General features: G+C 46.2%; 1 protein-coding gene across 11 annotated transcripts in view; it reads left to right on the top strand.

Annotated features, from left to right (window-relative positions):
* Positions 1-899: 899 nt before the first annotated feature.
* Positions 900-23,381, top strand: part of NFIA (nuclear factor I A) — a gene marked incomplete at its 3' end in the record, with an annotated part of 247,376 nt that continues 224,894 nt past the window's right edge. For 2 of the 11 annotated variants that reach the window (XM_079313986.1, XM_079313984.1), the window contains exons 1-2: positions 902-1,295; positions 6,831-7,362. In XM_079313986.1, coding sequence (XP_079170112.1) covers positions 1,269-1,295; positions 6,831-7,362 — 559 coding nt within the window. In that variant the 5' untranslated portion in view covers positions 902-1,268. Of the gene's footprint in view, positions 1,296-6,830; positions 7,363-23,381 lie in introns of all 11 variants that reach the window. The other 9 variants (XM_079313990.1, XM_079313989.1, XM_079313981.1 and 6 more) reach the window with 6 other exon arrangements.

The raw sequence follows: 23,381 nt of genomic DNA, 5'->3' as shown, positions 1-23,381 counted from the left end.
GTTACTTAAAAGATAATGCTGGAAACCGCAAAAGGCTGGGAACGGTGCGGCACGGAGGAGTGGGGGTCACAACCCACTCCCCCTCCACCTCCGAAACAATCTGCGGGAGGGGGATTTTATCTCCTTTTCCCCTATAGATAGGATTTTTTTTTCCTTGTATGTGTCGTCGCTCCCCCCCCCCCCCCCCAAAAAAAAAAAAAAGAGCCTGCGACTACACGCAGGGACGCGGGGGTCACCTAAACTGCCTCCAGCATCAGTGGAAAACGCTATTCCCAAGCGGAAAGGGGGGGGACACACCACCCGGGACACCCTGCGAGTCCCCAGGAGTGGGCTGGAGAGCATCCAAACCCCAAACCCAAACGTTGCCGGTGCCAAGACAATGCGCTCCAGAAGTGGCAGGAGGCGCGGGGGTATTTTTAATTTTAAGCGCTTCACTTTTAGATTTCATAAGTAAGAAAGAAGGGGGAGTGCGATGTGCCGATGAATTTATATGTTGCTATTTTTTAGAAGAAAATTATTATTTTTTTTAAAGTGGAATAAGCACCCTTGATTCTAAAGCGCTTGATTTAAAATGACAAGTGCCAAAGGGGATGGGGAAAGTTGTGGCAGGGCCCCCCCTCCTTCTCCCCCCCGCCCCATGGTCAAGGGCCGAGCGGAACCCGCAGCCCCCGGGAAGAGCTAAATAAATAAATAAATAACAATTATGATAGAAAAATACACAACCCCCCCCTCCAACCCTCGTAAAGAAAAAAAAGGAGGAAAACTTTGAGCCGAGCCCCGCTCTCCTCTCGGCTCCGCGGCTGGCCGCGCTGCGGGGCGGCGGGGCGGAGGGAGGCGGCGGCGCCGCAGCCCCCTCCCCGCCCCTCCCCGCCCCCGCGGGCGGGCGGCGCGGGGCGCGGGGCGGGCGGTGCGCGGCGCAGAGCGGAGGGGCGCGGAGCGGAGCGGAGGGGCGCGGAGCGGGGGCGGCGGAGGGGCGCGCAGCGAGCGCTATGCCTTTAACGGCGCGCGGGGCAGGCATGCCGAGCGCGTAGTGCGGGAAAGTCGAGGCGGGGTTAAAGTTCAGCTCATGGAGCGGCTCCGCGCTGGCTGCAGTTTGGCAGAGTTGGAAATGTGAAAGCAAGAAGCAGGCTCGGGGCTCCCCCTCCTCTCCTCTCTCTCTCTCTTTTTTCCCCTCCTCTCTCTCCCTCTCCCTCTGTCTCTCTCCCCCTCTCTCTCTCCCTCTCTCCCCGCACACGCACACCTCCAAACCGCAGCCCCCCGCAGCAGTCATGTATTCTCCGCTCTGTCTCACCCAGGTAAGCGGCCGCCGGGGCGCGGTGGGGCCGGCGCTGCGGGGGTGCGCGGCCGTGCGCGCCGGGGAAGGGGCACCACCGCCGCTCGCCGAAACTAACTTTGTTGCCTTTCGCTCGCATCCCCCCCCTCCACCCCCTTCCCGCACGGCCATTTGTGTCGGCACATGGCTAATGGCGCCTACTTATTAATGCTTTAATTAACGGGGGGGGCCGCGCGGGCGCGGTGCTGCGGGACGACCCGCACGGCCCCGCCGTGCTTGGTCATCCGCGATCGATGCCGCCGATGCCGCCGCCCGCGCCGGAGCGCCTCGCACCGCCCCGCACCGCGGCCCCGGGGCAACGCTGGAGCCGCTGCGCCGCTCCCCGCCCCGGGCACGGCGCGGCCCGCACCCCGCGGCACCGCGCTCGGGGCTCCGCGGGAGCGGCCCCGCCGCCTCCGCGCCACCCCCCAGCGCCCCGGGCACGGACGGAGGGACCGTCCCCCGCACCTGGGCTCGCTCCCGCGGTGCGGCGCGGTGCGGCCGCCCCCGCGCAGAGCGCCCTCCGCACCCGCGGAGGCCGCCCCAGCCGGGGCATCGTGCGTGCGTCCCCCCGCACGGACACCCGCAGAACTTGTCCCGCGTGTGTCGCTTGTGCCCCCTGGCCACCCTCCCGCCCGCGGATCGGGCCCCGCGGCGCTCGGCGCAACTTTTGCGCCCCCCGCTCGCGGCGGGACGGGGCTGCGCGGGGAGCGGAGGGTGTCGCTCCCCGGTGCCCCCCGCTTGCGCGGCCGCGGAGCCCCCGGCCCCCCTTTTTTCCCCGCGCGCTGCTGCAGGACGCTGAATTACACCCCTTCAATTAGCAGGATATAATGGTTTAACGAGGAAATGCTTTGTGGCGGACTCAAACCCCAGATTATTTCCTCCTGCAGGAGATTTTGACTACATTATTCTTATTAATTTAATTGGAATATTTTTTTTCTCCCGGTGAGAAAGCCTCCCCGGGCTCTTTCCGTCGAGAAAAAGGCAGGGAATTGCAGGGAGAGGGGCGGCAGCTTCCCAGGGCAGCCCGAAGAGCTGCAAAAGTTTCGTCCCCTTCTCCAGCCGCGGTCCCCTCTCCATCCCCAGCTTCCCCCAAATTTTGGGGTGCTGGCGAGAAAACACCAGGCCGGCGGGGGCACGAAACTCCAAACCGTACACTTGCTCAAAAGGCAGGAGGAAAATGTGAGCGGCGGGAGTTTGCAGCGGATGGGATGCAGCAACTCCGGGCTGTGTGCCTGGGCAAAGTTTGTGCCTTGAATTCAACTCTGAGAAATACCTGGTTTTTGTCAGCGCGGCGGCTGCAGGAGGGACCCCCGGACGCTCCGTGCGGGGCCGCAGCGCCGACGCTCTTGGCATCTCCACGTGGGGCTCCTGGGGCTCAGTAGGCCCAGTCGCACGTTTAGGAAAGAAAATAAATCCATGGGCTGGTTGTTCCCTGGCCCAGTCGTGTCGTGTCCCTGTACCCTCCCCACCCCCCCTTCTTTTTTTTTTTTTTTTTTTTTTTTTTAATTTATCAAAAGAAAAGCAGAAAGCCAGGCATGTGCTTAGACTGTGTTAGGAAAATCTGGCATTCTTGCTGCACGTTTGGAAAAGTAATGGGAGGATTAGAGGCCTCCTGACAAACTCTTCGCTCCGAAGGATCAATTAGGTGATTCTGTCATTTTTCCATAGAAAAAGGGGGTGAGCCCTGAACTATTGCAAATAATTTCCTATTTCATTGTTTCAAGAGTTTTTATTGATACAAGTTTTGGGAATGATTTTTTTTTTCCCTACTTTTTTTTTTTTTTTTTTTTTTTTGTCAAGTTTTGGTTCAGATTTAAAGGGAAGCTCTTGAAAGTGGGTTAGAAAAGGAAAACAGAAATCCTGGTTCTGAGCATATTTATCCAAGCCTTGGAACCAAAATGGCACAAGCATTTTGTGTCATCTGTCAGGAAAAATCCAAACATCGTTCCATTTACATATCTGCTGAGGAGCTAGGAAATAGTTGGGGAACATATGCACGTCTCCTCATAGATTTACAAGCAAATGGATTGTAAAAATATTAGCAAGGGTCGCTGTAGCTGGCTTAATTTCAAAAAGATCTGCAGAAAAACATTGTTTCAAAGCCTCATTTGCAGTATTACATTATCGAAGGCGCCTTTGGGATGGGGTTGAGGTTCTTTTGTGGTAGGGTTTTTGTTTTGTTTTTTTCTTTTTTACACCTTTTTGAAGAGCAGAGGAGAATTTTGAGATAAACAGTACAGAACTGTGCAGCCCAAATTTTAGGTGCTGCTTAGAAACAGGCAGCTCTCGGAAGAGCTGTATCCTCAAACTTCGGAGAGGAGTGCAATAAAGAAAACCTCAACTTTTTATTATTGCTTTGCCAGCTTTCTGGTGTCTTTTATTTTTGGGTAACCCATCCAACACTGAGGGGGGGAAAGCAAACGGCTTTATCAAATACTTTCAAAGTTTCCCTTCAAGCTAACTTGTGGAAAGGGAAAGATCATCGCCCTTTTCTACTAGTGCCTTAAAATCCTGCTATTTTGCAGCAAGGCTGCAGAGAAGTTGCACATCTGTTAGCACACTTGCACTGACACATTTCCAAAACTTTCTGGGCATTTTGGGGAAACTGTAGCGCCACTGAAATAAAAAATTGTATTGTGCAGAAGCTGCTCCCCCCCTCCGTCCCCGCGTCCAGCCCAATTCTGTTTGATCAGTCCTGCCTGCTTTTATTTCCACTTGGACTTTGCTAATACCTCAGCGCCGAGATTGAAGCGGTGCTATTTTCCGGAGCAGCGTGTTTACCAAGACACTTTGAAAGTTGGTCTGTTTATGAGTCGTTAACCTTTTCTCCTCATACACCATTTTGAAAAGACACATTAGGGTGTAATAGGGACGTGCACACCTCGTGCCCGAGCAGCGGTGCTTCTCGTTTACTTTAGCCACAGTCCCTGACTTTGCACCAAAAAGCACCTTGGTTTTTCCCCTTCTCCCTTTAAAGTGGTTTAGTGTTTTTTTTTAAATGGGTTTGTTTTTTGTTTTTTTTTTTATTTTTGGGTGTTGTTTTTACCTCCCCTTTCAGGTTCACATTGTAGAAATCAGCTTTAGCGCAGGTTAAAGCAACTCTCTCTTGGATGTTATCCAGCGCCGAGCCAAAAAAGTCCCGAGCACATGAGATCGGGCAGGACAAAGCGCTGCTTAAAGCAGAAAAGTTAAAATATATCAGGATGTACCAAGACGTGTTTGGAAAGTGGGAAGGCTGGAAGCGCTGCCCTGGCTCGCTGTGGGCTGTCGAGCCTCTCTGCTCTGTGTACCTTCGCAGATAAACTTCCACTTGACAAAAGGCCTTTTTTCCTTGACTCTCCCTGAGTGGAGAAAGGGAAGGACAGGAGGGATCAGGAGGGAGGGTTTATTATTTTTAATAGCTTGTAGAGACCTGTAGTTTTTATATTTTTCTTCTTTTTCCCCCCTGCCTCCCCCCCCGTGAGAGCTGTTTCTGGTGGGTGAGAGCAGCTCCATGTGCTGGGATTGTGCCTCCTCTCACTTTTTGAATCTGCCGACTGCAAACTCGCAGCAATCTTTTTTTTTTTTTTTTTTTTTAACTTTATTGAAATTTGAAACTATCATCTTTTCCCATAGAGGAGGGAAAAAAAAAGAGGAATGTGACAATCACCAGAGTGATATATTTTATTTTACCTGCTTTTATTTTAATAATCATTCATAGTACTTCAATTGCTGCCGCTCTGCTCTAGTGAAATATATTGTGCTGTTAGGAAAGTTTTATACAATCTATGTTTAAAATAAAAATAAATATAAAGGTGCTACCTATAGATTTAAGTACCTACAATTCTGGGGCCGCTCGGAATAAGTGCAGTGAAAGCTTTTGGGGAGTCAGCAGAAGGTCTTGAATTATGACAGGATTTTGCTGATAGGTATTTCTACTATTGATTTCTCAATTTTTCATAATTTCTGAAAAGAACAATGCAAATTAAAATAAACTGTTGAAAGGAAGTAAGATGTCTGTTTTAATAACCGTATTTGCATGACCCACAATGATTTGGGTAGAAAATGTACTCCATGGGATAATTAAAAAAAAAAAAAGTTAGTTTGTTAATCTGAAAAATCCCCAATGTTTCCTCGCAAAGGGTAGGCAGCGGGTGGCTTTTCCCATGCTGGGGAAAATGTTGCACAAATTACTTTATTTTTCCCTCCTGGAGGGCCCAATCCTGAGAAAAGGAGTAACTGGAAGCAGGGGACGTCCCCAGCACGCTGTGCTGGATCAGGCCCCACAGGCTGGATACATTTTTATGTGCAGCCTGGAGTTGGGTCATTCATTTATTTAGGGAAAAAACAAGAAGCATGGCCCTAGTATATTATAATATGTTTTGATCACTTTGGCTGATTTATCTAATACTTAGTGAGGAAAAAATAGATATCTATATGTATACAATTATTTTTAAAAAATCAAGGGATCTTTCTCACCTTTTTTTTAGCGTCAGCATAATTTTAATTGTGATTATTTTTGTGCCAAGGGAGAGGGGTGATCTTTAACTCCTCGTTACACAAAGCAAGCAGTGTGTCCGGATGGCCAAACTAACTTTTCGAGTAGGGCATTTCTTTTTAAATATCTGAAAATCTGACGCTATTACTAATTTTTCACTTATTTGCACAAATTATGCTACAGTTTTCTGTTAACGCGGTTTTCAATTTTTCCCGGTTTTTAAATTTTTTTTTTTATTTTGTAAGAAGGCTCAGAGTTTAACTTTCTCTAATATGCCCAGATAGCAAGTTTTAATTTCTTTTTTGTTTTTGACTAAATATAAACAAAGATATTAAAAAAAAAGATAAATTGCAAGGCTTGCTTTTTCTAGTGTTTTAGTGTTAGTTATGATTGCGCTCGCGGGATAAATCGACCGTGGTACTTCTCGCTCCCTTCACTGTTTGGGAACCAGAGTGAAAACCACCCTTCATTGTAATTGTATATACAGCTATAGTGGCATTTTCCTATTCTGCCGGCTGCTATTTCCAAATATATCTTAGGGAAAGTTTTACTATACTTTAGACTTCCCCATACAAACATTGATTGGCATCCAAATGTTTAGGATTTGCCAAATTGGCGGGCAAACGCTGGCTACACCGCAAGCAGCGGGGTCAGGGAGAGAGCAAAGGGAGATATGCGCTCCGCAAGTGGACTTGAAAAGGAGTTTTTGGCTTTTTAACTCGTTCTGCCCTTTTTAATTTTTTTTTTTTTTAAGGTTTGGGATCTAGGGAAAGGGCACCAGCGTTGCACCAGCTCCGTCTGGGTGCTTGGTTGAAGTTGGACCCCGTGTTTGGGGGACGGGAGCGGGGGTTTCGGGTCAGCGCGGAAGGGAAGCGGGGATGCGGTGGTGTCGGGTTTGGGGTCCGTCAGCGAGGGGTCCCACAGCCCTTAAAATTTATCAGCACCCTCCTAATTCTCACCATCCCTCAAACCCCCGTTTTTGAAGGCTCTTTGTTGATGGTTTCGCTGACATCAACTCTTCTCTGTAACTTTTTCCAGGATGAATTTCATCCCTTCATCGAAGCACTTCTGCCTCACGTCCGAGCGTTTGCATACACGTGGTTCAACCTGCAAGCCCGAAAAAGAAAATACTTCAAAAAACATGAAAAACGCATGTCAAAAGAGGAAGAGAGAGCCGTGAAGGACGAACTGCTAAGTGAAAAACCCGAGGTAAAGCAAAAATGGGCATCCAGACTTCTGGCAAAGCTCCGGAAAGATATCAGGCCTGAATTTCGGGAGGATTTTGTTCTCACAGTCACAGGAAAAAAGCCTCCGTGTTGCGTTCTTTCCAATCCAGACCAGAAGGGCAAGATGAGAAGAATTGACTGCCTTCGCCAGGCAGATAAGGTCTGGAGGTTGGACCTTGTTATGGTGATTTTATTTAAAGGTATTCCGCTCGAAAGTACTGATGGCGAGCGCCTTGTAAAGTCCCCACAGTGCTCTAACCCTGGGCTGTGCGTACAGCCCCACCATATAGGAGTTTCTGTTAAGGAACTCGATTTATATTTGGCATACTTTGTGCACGCAGCAGGTAAGTGCCTTTCTCTACCACCTTCTCCAACTTTTCGGTTATTTCCGTGCCGGGTGCCGTGCCCCTGTGGCGGCTGCATGAGCTGGGGAGGGAGCTGGGGTTGCCGGTTATTGCTCTCCCGGGGTGGCGAGGAGGGTGCCAAAACTCCCCCCCTCACTTTTATTTTTTTAATTTTTTTTTTAAATGGGGTTTTTAAGGTACAGCCACATAAAAGTGGCTCTTGTTTTCCGTGGTTAACAGCATTTCGGGCATCCTTCACAGGTGTTATCCTAAATGTTGTCCTAGGAGGTCTCGCAGCCAGACGCGACTTCTTTTATCCTAATTTTGGGGGAAAGCAGATAGATTTTAATTAAAATTTTTTTTTTAATAAAGTTTGCATATGTTATGCACAAAGTTGTCCAGGAGGGCTAGAGATGCCTGAGGCCTGTGGATCAGGAGTACCAAGTATCCTCACCCCACAGGGATGAGATGGGGAACATAAATCCTGCAGGTTTGGAGGGAAAGGAAGAGACTGTCCCTTGATAGCAAACCTAGTCATCAGGTCTGAGTGGGGATGAAACAAACCTCCAGGTAATCCTAGGGGGAAAAGGACACATTTAACCCCCCCAAAATATCACAATTTAGACACCTAAAAGCTAAGCAGGTCTTGAAAAAAATTCCTGATTTGACAATGTTGTGCTAATAAGGAGGGACTGAGATATTTTAACGTGTGATGAAAATCTTGGGATCCCAGACTTCAACACAAAGTATGCTCTGCCTGCGGCGTGACTCGATGTGCTCAGAGGATGTGTAGTATGTTGACTGGGTAAAATAATACTCTATTGTAGTTCTCCTGAGTGATTGTAGTGCAGAAAAATGTGCGTGTGTGAAGTGCGAGGCCCCGAGTTTCGTGTATGGGATGTGTGGGTCCCCCAGCGTATCCTGACTTGTGAGCTGAGGGGCTGGACAGGCTGGAAAAACAGAGCAGGGGTAGAGGAGTCATATTAGAAGAAACCACTTCTGTATAAATATTTATCAGTAAGAAAACCAAGCAAATTACAGCCCAGGGAGCCTGCATTCCCCATGCCAACTTCTTTTCAGAGGGTCTTGCAGAAAGTTTTGGCTTCCCCAAAGTTTTTCTGCGCTGAGTCCCTGCCATGGTTGTTGTGTTAGGCAATGTCGCCGCTGGGATTTTGCAGATATGATCCCTGTTCGGAAATAACTTTTGAGTATCCTCATGGTATTTCCTACAGATAAGCTGCAACATTTACTTTGCACTTCGGTGCGAGGTGATAAATCATACTGCACATTTATGGTGAAAGGGAACTAGGCAAATATTGAAGAAAATTATTTATTTACTCTGCGCTTTATTATGGCCACCGTGAAGCAAGCATTATGGATAAATGGCTAACTGAAGGGAGCTTGGGGCTGGGGCATTTCAGGTCACCTCCTGTTCCATCACCAACCCCGAGGGGACCGTGGACTCACATCCCTTTTGTCTGCCTCAGTTTCCTCCTCCGCATATCGGAGTGGGCTGATAAATCTGAAATGCTTTGATATCCAAATAGGAGCTATAAATGTCTATTTACTGATCTACAGCACACAGATTTTTATTATTTAGATTTATATATAGCGCGGTGCTGGTAAATTCTGATCCATATTGTATTTCCCAGGCCCTTCGTGGAGCGCACGAATCATTGATAGAAACCAACGATCTTGGCTTAGCTTGCATGTAGGGTCACAGAAATGTAGGATGTGGAGAAAAGGACCAAACCCACGGCTGCGAGTGTTTCGGGGAGCTTCAAGGGATCTCTCCCTGTTACAACAGTCGGGCAATAGACGTTATAAAAGTTCAATATTACGATTAGGGATATACCATCTTATCAGCACGCAAACAGTAGCTTTGATAGCGAGCTCTTATTTATTCCTGCCTTCATCATCAACAGGCAGCGATCGCACCGATTGTCCTTCAGACTTGGTGTTTGCCGCGGGAACTCGGCGCGAGGCCTCGGCGCGGTTTTTTGGGGTTAGATTTGGGGATTTGTGCGAGCAGCCGCGCGCCCGTGCAGAGCACACCGCGCCGTGTTTTCGGCCGTTGTTTGCTGATTGCACGCATTGCATTGTGCTCTCAATGCAGGAGCGTGTGCTGGCATATTCCTGCTAAACCTCAGCGGGGAGGGGGACAAGATGATTTTTGGGAGGTGGCGCAGCGTGGTCGCTGTCTATATGGCTTCACAGAGGTGTACCGAAAGCCTTGCGTAGAGCTACCTCTTTTTCTTCCCCGCTTTTTTCCCGTTTTTTCCCCCCTCCGATGTATTCCAGCAGTCTTTGTTACACCTGAACATTGGCCAAGTTGACAGCCATTGGTTCCCGCAGACCCGCAGTAATGGCAGCTTGTGCCGGGTGCGCAACAGGAAAATTACAAAAGAAAAAAATATTAAGGGTCCTTTGTCTCCAACTCCATCAGACCTCACTCCCCAAATGTATGGACCGCGTATTTGTAAGGAGGAAGTCGCCAGCGCAAATATTAGGTAGACTGGTCAACTTACATATAGCGGATTTGACAAGCATCTGCTATAGTACAGAAGATTTGTAAACACTAAACAATGTTTTTACCTCCTTAAAAGTTTTGAGAAGTTGCCAGTATTGGCAGGAGGCACAGACTCCGAAACGTGCTTGAAGATACGTGCCAAAACCATTGTGACCTTTTCACCCATAGTGCTCGCTTCTCTTTTTCTTGTGGGGTTTTTTTTTTCCCCCCACTTTTCGTCTTCTTTTCTTGGGGGGAGTATTCTGTTCCAAGATGCCCTTATTCGAGATGACTTCGGCAGCAAGATGTCCCTTTCCTTCTAAACATGTAGGATAATTATTGCTTTGAATCCACGCTTTTCCTTCAGTAGGCACTATCATCTGTAAGGGAACACATGTGCACAGATTTAAATAGTGCTTCTTACAAAGCTACTGAAATCAATTATTCTCTTTAAGAACTGGCTAGAAAGAGAAAACAAAAATATGCAAATAGGCGAACTACATGTCATTTTCATTAAAAGGATAAAAAAAAGAAATTTTAAAAAAAAAGGAAAGGAAGATCGGTGCTTTGTGAATTAGAGGTTGACCAAAAAACGTATTGAAATCTAGAGTACTGCTCTCAGTTTGCAGTTTCTAATCTGCTTAACTAAAAGCAGGCGGCATTTTCATACCCTGAACTTAGGTTTGCTTTTTAGTTTTCACTTATTCTGCTCTTGTATCAAATGACAAGTTGGAAACCATTGTGGCAAACCGTTTTCTTTGTGGGAGTCGAACAGTAAAGCTAATTTATGACCGGTCCTTTACCAGATGATCTGTATCAGAATCTACAATATACTAGGCACGTGGCAAGGTCACAATTTAAGTTGTTAAGGTCACAACCTTAGCCACCAGGCATTTGACCTTTTAGATAAAGTTAACCTTTGTTCATTAGTAGGCACTCAACCGAGAACTTTCTGGAGTTTTTTACTGCTTTGGAGTTCCTCCTGCTAATGTGGTCAGATTGGAGAATAGATTCGCAATAGAAGTAGTTAAATTTTCTGAGAGGTCACAGTTTTTAGAGACTTCTCCAGTGGCCGAAGCGGGATGGTGGGCCAGGAGGCAATGCTGCAATCCCCGGTTTATTTTTTTGGCTGGCCACCGTTGCGCGCTTTGGGCTCGGATTAAACTCGTGAGGTATTTGTGGTCGAGAAAATCTTCTAATCTTTAAGAAGGACATTTAAAAATCCTGAATTTAAGAAAAAAATCTGGGGCTACGTTTTATTTACGTGAGCTCAAATTTTTCTGTTCGCGTTTAGACTCGAAGGCAGCGAAGATGCCAGAACTCACCCTTTTTTCTGTGACTGAAAATTTTACTTAGCTTCTAGATGTGCTCTGTGGCTAATTGCTGAGCAGTGGTATATAGCACATGACCTTGAACTTTAAGCTTGATCCATTTTATGTTCCCGTCGACAGACTTAAAATATTCTACTTGGACCACCATAAGGAGACATCGATGGGAATAACCCAAAGATGGGATAATGCAGAAGCCCCCGTACCCGTGGAGGTTTCGGGGGGTCCGAGAGGTACCCGAGGCTTTGTGCCGTAATCTTTCAGTACAATTGGTATTGATTGTTGCTGCATTAATCCTGTTAATAGCCGCAGCCGGGCCGGGTGTCGCAGGGGTGGCAGAGGTGTCCTGACAATACCGTACGTCACCGAAAGAGCTGTCGCAGCGCCTTGAACTCCTGATCGCTGCTCTGCAGAAGTGGAGCGCTCGACGGTGGAAACTATTGCTGGCTCATACAGAAACACACACCATATTGTTTACTTAATTATGCCGGAGCGAAGGCTCATTTTTAATTATTTAGCTGACTTTCTCGCTCTGCTCTGATACCACATTTATTATTTAATTTGGAATCAAAAGGGCTTGCGCTCCTGTTAGTTTTTGATGCGTTTTACTTTTGTTTTGGCTACGTTATTGTCATTCCATCGTACGGTAATCCAGATAGCCGTGATATGCAGATTGGCCAGATGGTCATGTTAACAGATTGAGAACCTACTTCCCACTGCTAAAGAGCAGGTGTAAGATCAGTGGGCTTTTTTTTTTTTTTTCCTTCCCCTTTCCTCCCAAGTTTCAACCAAAATGCTCTTTAGACAAATCATAATGGCAGTTAAAAAGGGGCACATTTCAAATGGTGTTAGTTCTGTGGAGATAATGCGTAATGTATATGTCATTTTTGCGCAGGTGTAAGATCAGTGGGCTTTTTTTTTTTTTTCCTTCCCCTTTCCTCCCAAGTTTCAACCAAAATGCTCTTTAGACAAATCATAATGGCAGTTAAAAAGGGGCACATTTCAAATGGTGTTAGTTCTGTGGAGATAATGCGTAATGTATATGTCATTTTTGCGCCTATCTGAAGACTTTTAAAGCATCCATAACATTCCCTCCACATATAATACTTTACAAAACCTACTTCCAGCTCATGGCTGTTCCAGTGTATATCCAAAACCGTCCTTAAAGTTGTTTTTTTTTTTCTGCCGACAGATTGCATTTACTGTTACCAAAAACCACTTCAGGCAGCTTCGCAGCAGGTATCTCACATGTGTTCCCTGCACAGGGTTCCCAGTGCATGCCCAGGAAAACCTGAGCAGATCAACATTCAGCTGAGATTTTAATGTTTGTGAGCTGATAGAGTGGTTTTTCTGCTCCATTATTTTTTGCCAAAGTGAGACATCTGTAGCTTTAAAGAAAAAAGTGACACTAAGACATCTCACAGTATTTCTGCCCTCAAGGAATAAAAGGAAAAGGCAGATTTTGTGTTGTTTTAGCCTTACAAAAAGTACCCTTAAAAAGCAGTGGTGGGAGCCTGGGTCTATCTCAATTGGGAGAGGTGAGGAGAGGACAGCCACAGCTCCTCAACACCCCAAATTTCACGCACCCACCTATCGTGGGCACGCATGAGACACGGCGACCTACACACCCTGTGTGGCACAGAGAGATATCCCCATCTTTGGATAATCTCCTCTTTGGGGAGCGGGACTGGCTGCTCGCTGCAGCCACGAGCAGGGTGGGAGCTGACAGAAGCAGGATTTAGGTGGGACAACTGCTCTCCCTGTGCGGGTGTAACTGAGCCGGTGAGTATCCGTGATAATTCAGATACTAACTGGTGCGGCACTCAGGACAGCCTGCTCTATCACGAACCCCTGGCAGGAGTTCAGTCATGTGGTTTAGCTTTTCCCTTTCTCCAACAACAACAACAGCAACAACAAATAAACATGGGATAAAGGCGTATTTCATATGCCCAGGATGTTTTCCAGGTGATGGGTTTGGACAGCATAAGGGTGTGTTATTTCCGTGCCTCCTTGCTTCGAGGTGCAGAGGCAGGAGAAGCCTGTGAGTGGTAAGAAAGTTGCCCAATGCTTCTGGCTTTTCTACAAGCAACTGCACTTTTATATTTCCCTTCTTTTCCACCCAATGATGAATAGCATTAATTTAGATCTATTTAAGGCGAGTGTGGGAGAAACCACAATCTTTGTTGTGGTCACTGCTGTACACAGCGGGGCTGAATGTTTCTCTTGGTTGAGGCCTCAAAGCTGAATCTGGAGAACCCAAAACATCGTGTCAGCTTTTCAAACCCTTCAAAGAGACAGTGGAATCCTAATTGTTCATAAAACCCACTATTTATTATTACAATTATGTATTTTCTCCTCATTCGGATGTAAAGGAAAGGGCATCCCTCGCTTTCTGTGCCTTGAGCTTCTTCACAGCTCCTCCTCCTCCTCCCCCTGATGCTTCTGGTTCAGGCACTGGTGAGATTTTTACAACCAGCAAACAAACCCCAACTTGCTGCTCCAAAACCCTTCAACCTCTCCCCAAAAACCTACACTTTTCTACACGTGTGGGGCCCTCCAGGCCTCGGGGACTGTCCCCCTTAAAATTGACTTTGGGGCATCCTCACAGGCAGCCATGCATCTGGCTCTGCCCCTGCTCCTTTCCTCACAGACAAGGGCTGGAGCTGATGATTAAATTACAGGCTGTAAATTCAGGGGAAATTATTTTAGCCTCCTAACAGCAGCCGACCCGAACATTTCCTTACGCCAGTGAGGGCTTGTGGTAGATAAGCCTTGTCGGTGGACTAAAATTCATTTTAATCGCTTTGGTTTTCCCATTCATGTGGTGCAACCACATCTCTGGTTGTTGTGAATTGTTGCCTGCATTATGGGAGCCACCAAAAACTGTGACTGAAATCAGCACCAGGGTGCCACGGATCTGTGGGGCAGTTTTATCCCAGCAAGTTCATCTGGGGCTGTAGCATTTTATCCCCAATTGCAAGGACAGCGCTTGGGCGAACCTGTCATCACAGTGTAACTAATTTCAAAGAGAAAACAGAGTATTTATATATATTAAGTGTTTCTAGCTGCCACTGCCCCATGTCCCTACCCTAGGGGTGGATGTAAGGCACCTGAGCTTAGTGCTGTGTGCGGCACCATCGCGGCTCGGAGTGTAGGAGCGGCATGTGGTGTGTAGAGCGGGTGGATTTGGGCTGATTCAGGCTGGATTTGGGCTGGATTTGGGCTGGATGCTGGATTCGTAGCCGCTGCCTGTGGAACACACGAGGGCCTCCATTTTGTGTGCCAGGCTCTCACGTGCGAGTCAAAATGGAGAGCGGCGCGGTTGAGTTCGGCCTAGAGCGGAGCGTGCCGGCTCGTGCCGCCCGCGATCGCGGTGCCACCACAGTGCCCCCAGAGCCACGGTGACACCCAGGTGGGGTATCCTGAGCTTGTGCATCCACTGGCTCCTCCTGAAGGGTTTGGATCTCTTCTCCATTAATATCCACGCTCCCAGTCCGAGTGCTGTCCCGGTGTCACGGCGCGAAGGCCCCGGGGAGTCGTTCCTCCTTCCCGCAGGTTTCGGCACACATCAGTGCCATTAGATCAGCCAGATAAAATCAACACCGGTTTAACGACAAGCTCTTTTGAAAGTTTCCTGGACTTTATTGTTCATAACTTGGACCCGAGTCGGGTTATTTACACATGAGGATTAAAAAGCTGCAAACAACTGTGTGATTTTTAGGGGCTGAAAGTAATTAGCATATGTGGGTAGGAGGATACACGGCATGTCTGCGTTCCTTTAAAATATAAATCACAGTTATTTAATTATGCTTGGAGAGGGCAGATTTAAGGATATACTGCAAAATGCATTACCTATTATACCAACACGATAATCTTATTAACCTTGCTTTCTACTTTTTAATTTTATTGTGCACCCTGTACAACTCTTATGATATCAAAAATAATTACTTGGAGAATACATGATGTCAGAGGTCCAATATGACATTTATCTTCACAGTGAGGAGACGGCTCTGTTGTGCATTGCATCGCAGCTCGGGAGGCACTCAGCAGGCCCACACGGGGGGAAGGCAGCAGGAATGGGTGTCATCAGCTGCTCTTTAATGCACACAAGTGTGCTTGCAGATTTGTGTTGTAACTGAGAGATGGCTTCACCAAACTTGAGGCAATTCAACATCCTCAGACCTTCTCAGATATTTTTTTACTCACAACTCCTGTATGTGAGCCAATACTTCAGGGCCACTCCATGCATTCAGCCCCAATCCCAACTGGATCTCCTATTAAATCCTGAATTCTCCATCCCATGCCTCTTTGTTTTGGGTTTTTTTGTTGTGGTTTTTTTTTTTTTTTTTTTTTTTTTTTCATCTCTCCTAATGTTTGAGATGTGTTGATATTTCCCCCTTTATTTTGGGAGGGAATGGGTGAGGGTGAGGGGAAACAAATGCCATAATAATATCCCTTTTCAGAAGAATATAGTTTAATTTTGTGTGTGCGTGCAGCAGCTGCCATTGGCAAGCTGTCGTCTTTGTTGCCATGGGCTTTTTTTTTTGGCATGCGTGCCAGAACATGATTGGATGTTTCAGCATGTTCATGTTTTGGGGTGAGATATATCTGTAGTGAAGCACAAAATTATCATGGGATTGGTAGGTGTCCAAAGTGGGGTTACTTGGTCAGGTGAACAGGCTATACTGGAGAGGGATGTGTCGGTGAGGTACCTGGTGGTTGTTTGGTCAATGAGAGAAAACTTGCTGGTGCTCTGGATTTTTGATGATGTAAAAAGGTGATTTAAAAGCATCACAGCAGGGTATATCACTGAGGTCTCCTCCAGCAGAACACCCTCAGGGTGCAATGGAAGCCCCTGGTGTTACCTGGGGGGTCTGCTGAGTGGGTTTCTCCTGTCCATCTCACTGACAGGGTGCATGGGGAGCTTGTGTTTATCCCTAGCTCCTGCTGTGGCTTTGGGGAGCTGGATGGTGGTACAGAGAGGTGCCCAGAGGGGTGTAACACATCTTCCAGAGGTATAAAACCAGCATGGCATTCACCCACGGGAGCTGCAGGTGACAGCACATGCTCCAGACCTGCCACCATGTCACCAAGTCCCTGGCCACAGAGAGGTAGCTGGTGTTGTTTCTGCTTCTTGGTTTAATCCATTGGTCATATCCATGCTATCCCATAGCATTGGTATCTAAACAAAGTCTAATCCTATTCTGCACTGTCCTCTGTGCTGTACATCTCTCCTCTCATCCCAGCCACTGTCACCCTGCTTTCAGTACAGTTGGACTCGGTGTTCTTAAAGATATTTTCCCAACCCAAATGATTCCATCATTCTAAGTAGCACACAATGGGAAAGCAGGAGTGCTCTTCAGCCCTGGAAATCCACCATGTGTGATCATTGTTCAGTGCAAAATGCATTTAGAAACTCGTGAGGAGTATTTCATCAGGAGGCATCTCCTTACAGCTAAACTCTGGAAAGCCCCTGGCGAGGGGAATGTTTTCGGGGTGAATCCAGGCTCTGTGCACAGTCTGCCAAAGGCTTCAGGAGGAACAAGGGGTGAGGAACTAAATGAGAAGTGTTGGGACAGCCTCTTTCATGCTGTGTTTTTCTGCATCTACCACTAATCTTGTGAGTGTGGGACAGATAATAAGCTGCCTGATCTTTGTAATAAACATCGTGTCTGGTTAAATCACCATTTTTGTGTTTAAAATACCTTGTAATGCATTGAATGAACAGGGATGCACTGCTGTAAGGGTATCAAAAGACAAGTTAGACAGTTGCTGCATTTATTGTAAAGATAAACACTCACTTTGAAGATTTTAAAGCAAAAATACATTGTCAATCAGATTTCATCCTAAGGGTATTCACTTGAAATTTGTCTGATCTTTTTACCTAATAAGGTTTTAATTTGATACAGAAGAAAACGGACAAATCCCTGAGTGATGCTGGAAACATGGGGTAAAATTTAAATTTAATTCAGGTTTGATTGTTTTTGTTTTTTCCTTTTGAGGCCAAGTAGTTTCAAGTAAATCAGAAGAATGAATTCTTTGTATTGGGATGCTTTTCTCAAGCCCAGCTATTGTTGGGATGCTTTTAGGGAGGATAGCCACTGCAATGCTTTTATTGTGTGGTGATGAGGACTTTTCCTGACGCCACAAGGACTTCATTTAAAATAGCCAACAAACCTATTTATGTTTGGGTTTTGAGTCAAAAAAGAAAAAGTAGTTGTTGCTTATCTGAAAAATAAAACCTGCATAATTTTATGTGAAAGTTTCCCAAGCATTTTTCCTGGCTGGGTCAGCACTAGGGTTGCTAGCAACCGAGCCCTTGCGGCGGGCAGAGGTTGGATGTTTCTGGAAAAGTTGGGAAAAACACACAGCAGTCAGTTAAGAATGGAATTTCTGTGGTCAAGATCTTTTTTTCCCTTTTTTTAGAGAAGGACATCACCTTCAACAATTCTGATTTAGATTCTTCCCAGGCAGATGCAGTTACAAACTCCCAGCCACAGAGCTCGGTGCTGTTTGGGGGTGCACATTTGTGTCTCAGAAGTGAATCTTCAAGGTGTCTGCTCTTTCTTACCTAGATATATGAACGTGATTTCCAGGCAGAATGATGTGTTCAACTCCCACTTCAAACATGGACATTGTTTCTTTTTCAGTTAAAAGCTGGAGGGCAAAATCGTGGTGAGAACTGAGCGCACCAGTTGTTTTCCATGTGCGTGGTCTTTAGTAATAAACTCTCCCCTGGAAGAGTGAGGTGTGTCTCACAGTGAGCAGCCCCAGGGTGTGAAGCTGTCTGTCTGTGGGATGGTATGAGCAGTGTCCCCATCCCATCCCAGAGCTGGGTTACCTGCCGTGGTTCTGTACGGTGCAGAGGGCGGGACAGTTTGTGTGCAGCCTGCTGAAGTTTGCTGTGGACATGGCCCTGTACAAAAGCAAATACAGAGAGTTTTCATTCCTGAATGTCCTGTTGGTAGGGTAGGTTTCCATGAGATGGATCACTAAGGAATTGTTGCTTTTCTCCCCATCCCTGGCTGGATCTCTTCCCAGTTTTGCCCTTTGCAAGCGGCTTTGTTTGCCCAGGCTTGGGGCTGAGTTACCTTGGTTGCACGGTGTCTTCATCATCTGTTTGTGCAGTTCATCCCAGTTTGGGGCTCTGGCAGTTTCAGGGGTGGCCAAAGGGAAGGCAGGAGCACCCGTGATGCAAAGTCAGGATGCACAGGACATTTGGAAACAGTGTGAGTCAGAGTTTGAAAAGAAAATGGGACACTTCTGTCCGCACGGTTCCAAATACAGGGCAACGATGCCTTGGAGCTGATAAATGGACTTTGAAAGCCTCAAAAAAATTTCTCTAGTTGCAGAAGCAGCATTTAATATTAATAATATCTCCTCATTAAAAAGGATGAGGGGTTTCTCAGTCAGTCTTGCTCATGTACGTGGCTTTTTTGAACAAGTGTCATCTACCTTAGCAACTTCTCCAGGGAACTTTCCATCTCTGTGCTGGGGCTGCTGGCGCGGCTTGAGGACGGGTCAGTGGCCATGGAGGCTTTTAACATTTTAATTGCCTTCCGTCACTGATTGTGACGATGACCTGTTTGTTTGGCTTATATCTCTTTTTCATATTTTTTTGAAAAAAAAGGGGGGAAAAAAGAAAACAAAGGAAGTACAGTGCTGTGCACAGAACAGTTATTAAAAACAGTTGGGAAGCATATAAAAGGTACTGTTTGTGTGAGAAACGGGACAGCTGTGATGGTCTATTGGGAAAGTGTGTACAGATGGTGGTAGGGAGGGGAATGATGACTACATGGCTGATAAATGAAATACAAAAAGCATTAAATTGGTGATCTTTTTAAAGAGTACACTTTTGGTGAGCATTTTTGGTGCATCATTAGGGCTCTTTGTCTGCCTCTTATTTTGCCAGGAAGTGCGACTATTGCCGCACATTTGTGCCTCTGATTTTGTTTACAAATAAGGAGCCTGTTTAATAAATCAGATACCATGGAATTATTAAAGAAGATAATTAAGCACACAGGTTTTTCCTACATTGGGAATGGGATGGGGTCATCCTAAAGACCTGACAATACCACAAATGCAGTTGGGCTCACATTAGTACGGTAACACATGGGATTTCCTGGAGCCTAAAGAGATTTCTTTGTTTTGCAAGAAGTGGGGCCGACGGCGCGAGCCGGGTTCAGGGACAGAGGTTTTGGCATTTCAAAACCATGCAAGGCAAAACACTTGACATTTTGCCTTTATTTTATATTATCTTACAATCTCAAAGGTGGCACCCATTGATGAGTGCCCAGCTGTGGTATCTGGGAATTGCTGAGGCTCCCAGGGGTTGCAGGGACTCAATCAAGGGAAGAGGGATGGAGGAAGAGTTGGAGATAAAATTTTTCCCTGTAATTCATAGGAGAGGGATCATCATCTTCCCATCCTTAGAGCTTTATCCCATCCCGTATGGAGCTTGTTTATCAAGGGCCGATGGACATTAAGGCAGTATCTGTGTATTTCTGCACACTGCTGTAGAGATGGTCACTCAAATGCTGCAAACCTCGGCATGGAGAGTTTTTAAAGTAATGGACAAAATGATCCCCCTCCTCCCAGCATTTCATCCAGTTTCCAGCTGAAATAATTCCCGGTTTCCCTTCGCCTTCCCTCTCACCCACCCGTTGCTTCGTGTTCCTGCTCATTGTTTCTGGGTGCCATCAACAGATGAAAGCATTTTCCTTAATAATAAATAGTCTTTGGTAGCTCTGTGCTTTTCCACGACCCAGACGGGTGTCCGGCCGCCCCATGAGCCCCGGCCATGCCATTGTCCCTCCCTCAGGGGACACAGACCAGCAGCAGCCTCAGATCCCCTTCTCGGGTGGCTGGAAGTGACTTCTGCAAAAAGGGAGTTCACCAAACCTCCAAAACCAGAACCAGCTCACAGGGAATTTTTCCAATTTTTTTTCATTGATTGCAGGTTTATTGATGGTCTGAATTTTCTTGATTTACAAACCTTCCAAAACTTCAACATGCTACTTTGGGGATTATTTCTTCTCCTGACACAGTATCACAAACTCCTCTTGTTACAAAATTTGATGAACGACATGTTTCACTGTGCTGCCTTTTGGGCCAAGCCAATATTCTTCTGTATTTTCTTGAAATATAGAAAAAAGGAAAGATTTTAAAAAGGTTTAACGTGAAGAAAATGTATGACAACTTGATAGATTGCTTGGGACTTCAGTTTAGTAATTGTATAAAGTAGGTTGCAATTTTTTTTTACAGATGCAATATATTAAAAAGAACAATAGACAAAGAGACGTAAAGCGCAAGGATGGAGAGACCATCTTGGCCAACCTTTGCAAATTTGTTCCAAATTTCAGTTATTAAATATCACAAAAACATGTTCATTGCAGTAACACTGTACATTTTCTTGGCTGCTCGGATCTTGAGTCATTTAAGGGTTTTTTTGTACACCTTGGCGTAAATACACTTCATGTCTTACCAAGAAAACACTCTGCTACATTTGCAAGACATAGTGGAGGGATGTTTTAGAAATATCCAAGCACGTATGAAATGCCTGGATTTAGAGATGATTCCTTCCAATAACTGTGTTACTTTTTATCGGTGTGAACGCATGGTCTCCTAGAGCTTCACTAAGTCGATGATCCAAGAGGTCTCCTAAGAGCTGCACTGGTGGGTACCCAGAGGCAACAGAAACAAGCAGCTGTTCAAGATGCTGCTGTGTTGCCTCTTGGTGAGACTGGTCCAAGTTTTTTAGTCTTGGCCTTGCAACCTCATCAGCTGCAGATGCAAACAAGAGATGTGGAAGTCTCTCTCCTTCTTTGCCGCAGTGCAGAGTGTGTATTACACAAGGTGTCTGTTTAACCCCCCGATAGAAAGTCAGATTTCTCTGCCATCTTGAACAAGAGCTGTTTAACCCACCATCCCTGAGAGCAGAATTAGGCTTTGAGCTGTTGGGACTGGGTTCTGGATCTCTTCCCTCCAGAGCCTCATCGGAGCAGCAGAGTGCAGAGTCTATCCCCTGTTATTCAGCTGCTATTTCAGTCTCTCCTTTGGGATGTGCTGCCAGCCACGAGGGGAGGGCAGTGACAAAATATCTGGGGTCCCTGGATAATGCCCCAAGCTTTGAGAGAAAAGGTTAATTCTTCCTGAAGCAGTGATTTGTGTCTTTGATTAGTTACTAATTTTGCACTCACTAAAATAATTCTCTAATAGTCATAGTTGACGGGAGAGCCCATCTACGCTGTATGGCTGTGATTTACAACTTGTGTTTCCAAACTTTTCTATTTTTTATTTTTTCTTTGCTGTAGGGGTCTTGCTCTTGCCCAGCACAGAGGACCCTCATCTCCATTTGAGATCAGGTAGTGCCCAGCCCCAGAGCCAGAACCCTGTCCCTGCCGGGGACTGGGCAGAGTGATGCTACTCCCATCAGCAGACTACAGGAAGGCAACTATTAAGAGTAGAAAGCTATTAAGCAGTCAGGTTTTTATTATGCTTTAGTGTTTTGTTTAAGTCTGTTCTTAATTGGTTGATTAATGTAAGTGAAGTCCTTTTCTCCCCCACCATCTCTACAGATGGCAAATGGTAGGTCCCAACTGTCATTGTGCGCAAAAAAGGTTATGGTTCAAAGTCAGAGATCCAGAGATACCACGATAATCAATCATAGGAACTTGTCTCGCTGTGCCCAGCCAGGCAAAAGTTAGGCTTGGTAGGAACACTCCCTCCAAACTCATCTAGAGGAATGGTTTACATTTTATTTTTTGGGGGAACAAGTTTCTGCAAAGTTCTCGCAGCCGGATCCGGGGTGTTTCAATGAATCCAGAAATGCGGTGCTGGCACACGTGGCTGGGGCTTTTCTTCTCCTTGGCAGGGGCTCTATGGAAGCAGGAGGTGCCCCCAGTGAACCTCACTGCTAAAAAATGAGTCCAGCAGAAGTAAGACCAGGATGTCTGCTTTAGAGAATTGCCTTCAAATACAAATCTTTGAAACGTTTTTCTTTTTTTAATCTAAGAGGATGATTTATTAAGGCCAACTTCCTTCTCAGGATGAAGCATAGAATTATGTTTCTGGTATCGATCTCTAAAGAGGATTTGCATTTTATTCATACTATAAAAGTGCTTTTAATGGAGACATCGCGGTAATTGAATTTATACTGTGTGTAACTATCAAAGTATCTTTTTAATTATTTTATGTTATGTAATACAATAACTAAATCTAAAGCCTGTGAAAGGGGATGGCTGTACTCTGTCCTTAAGAGTAACATATATAGCTTTTAATATTCTAACGGTGGAATGCAGTTAAGGACATTCTTTATTTGAGGGAAAAAAAAAGGAGGGGGGGAGAGAGAGCGAGCGAGGAGAAAGATTTCATTACATTCAGCACAGTATGAGACTAAGTCAAAGTAGTTTTGCTAATTAAATTCAATTGCTATCCATTAGACCAATGGAATGAGATGAATCTACCATATAGCTGACACAGCACAGGTATGCAATTTGGCTAAATGGCCATTCCGGAGCTGCCGCACGCCTTCCTCCGCTCGCTGGCGTTTCCAGGCTCACCATTCCGCGGAGCGGAGCCCCGACGCCTCTCGGGGAGCACGGCCACGTGTTGGGATACGCAGGCTCGGGGCCGAGCATGTGCTGGAGCCAGCTCATAAAGTCCGAAGGCGACAGGGAGATGGGTGGAGGGTTTTTTTCTGGGTTCATTTGTGGATATTTTCCTTTTCTCTTCCTCCGTGTGTTGCATAGAGCCCTCCAGCAGCTGCTGAGAGAGCAAGTCTGAGTTACCGAAAGGAAAGGCAGTGAGCAGGGTATGTGTGCCGGCGTTTTGGCAAGTTGTACTACTTGGGGAGATCTTGTATGTCAGACAGAGAAGTCTCCTATCCCAGTGAAATGACAAGAATACCTCTCAAGCATTGGCGGAGGCAAAATTTTGACAGCCAGCAAGGCTGTGATGCTGCTGAGCACACAGATTTACACTTCCTGCCAAGATTAAAACGGGCTAAACCCAAAAAGGGTATTAAGGATTGTCACTTTAGGAAGAAATAACGCCTTAGTGTAATGTGTGAAGGCGATTGGCCTTCCAATAGTTTTATTTCCTGAGATCTCGCAAGCTCAGGTGTAATGGTTGGTGTCATTGGGTCAGGACTGGCAGGACAGAAAAATAAAAAAGTAAACTCG

Source organism: Erithacus rubecula, assembly GCF_903797595.1.
Source record: "Erithacus rubecula genome assembly, chromosome: 10".
Classification (NCBI taxonomy): Eukaryota; Metazoa; Chordata; class Aves; order Passeriformes; family Muscicapidae; genus Erithacus; species Erithacus rubecula.
Note: the sequence above shows the minus strand (reverse complement) of the source record. Positions and strands in the feature narration are given on the sequence as shown.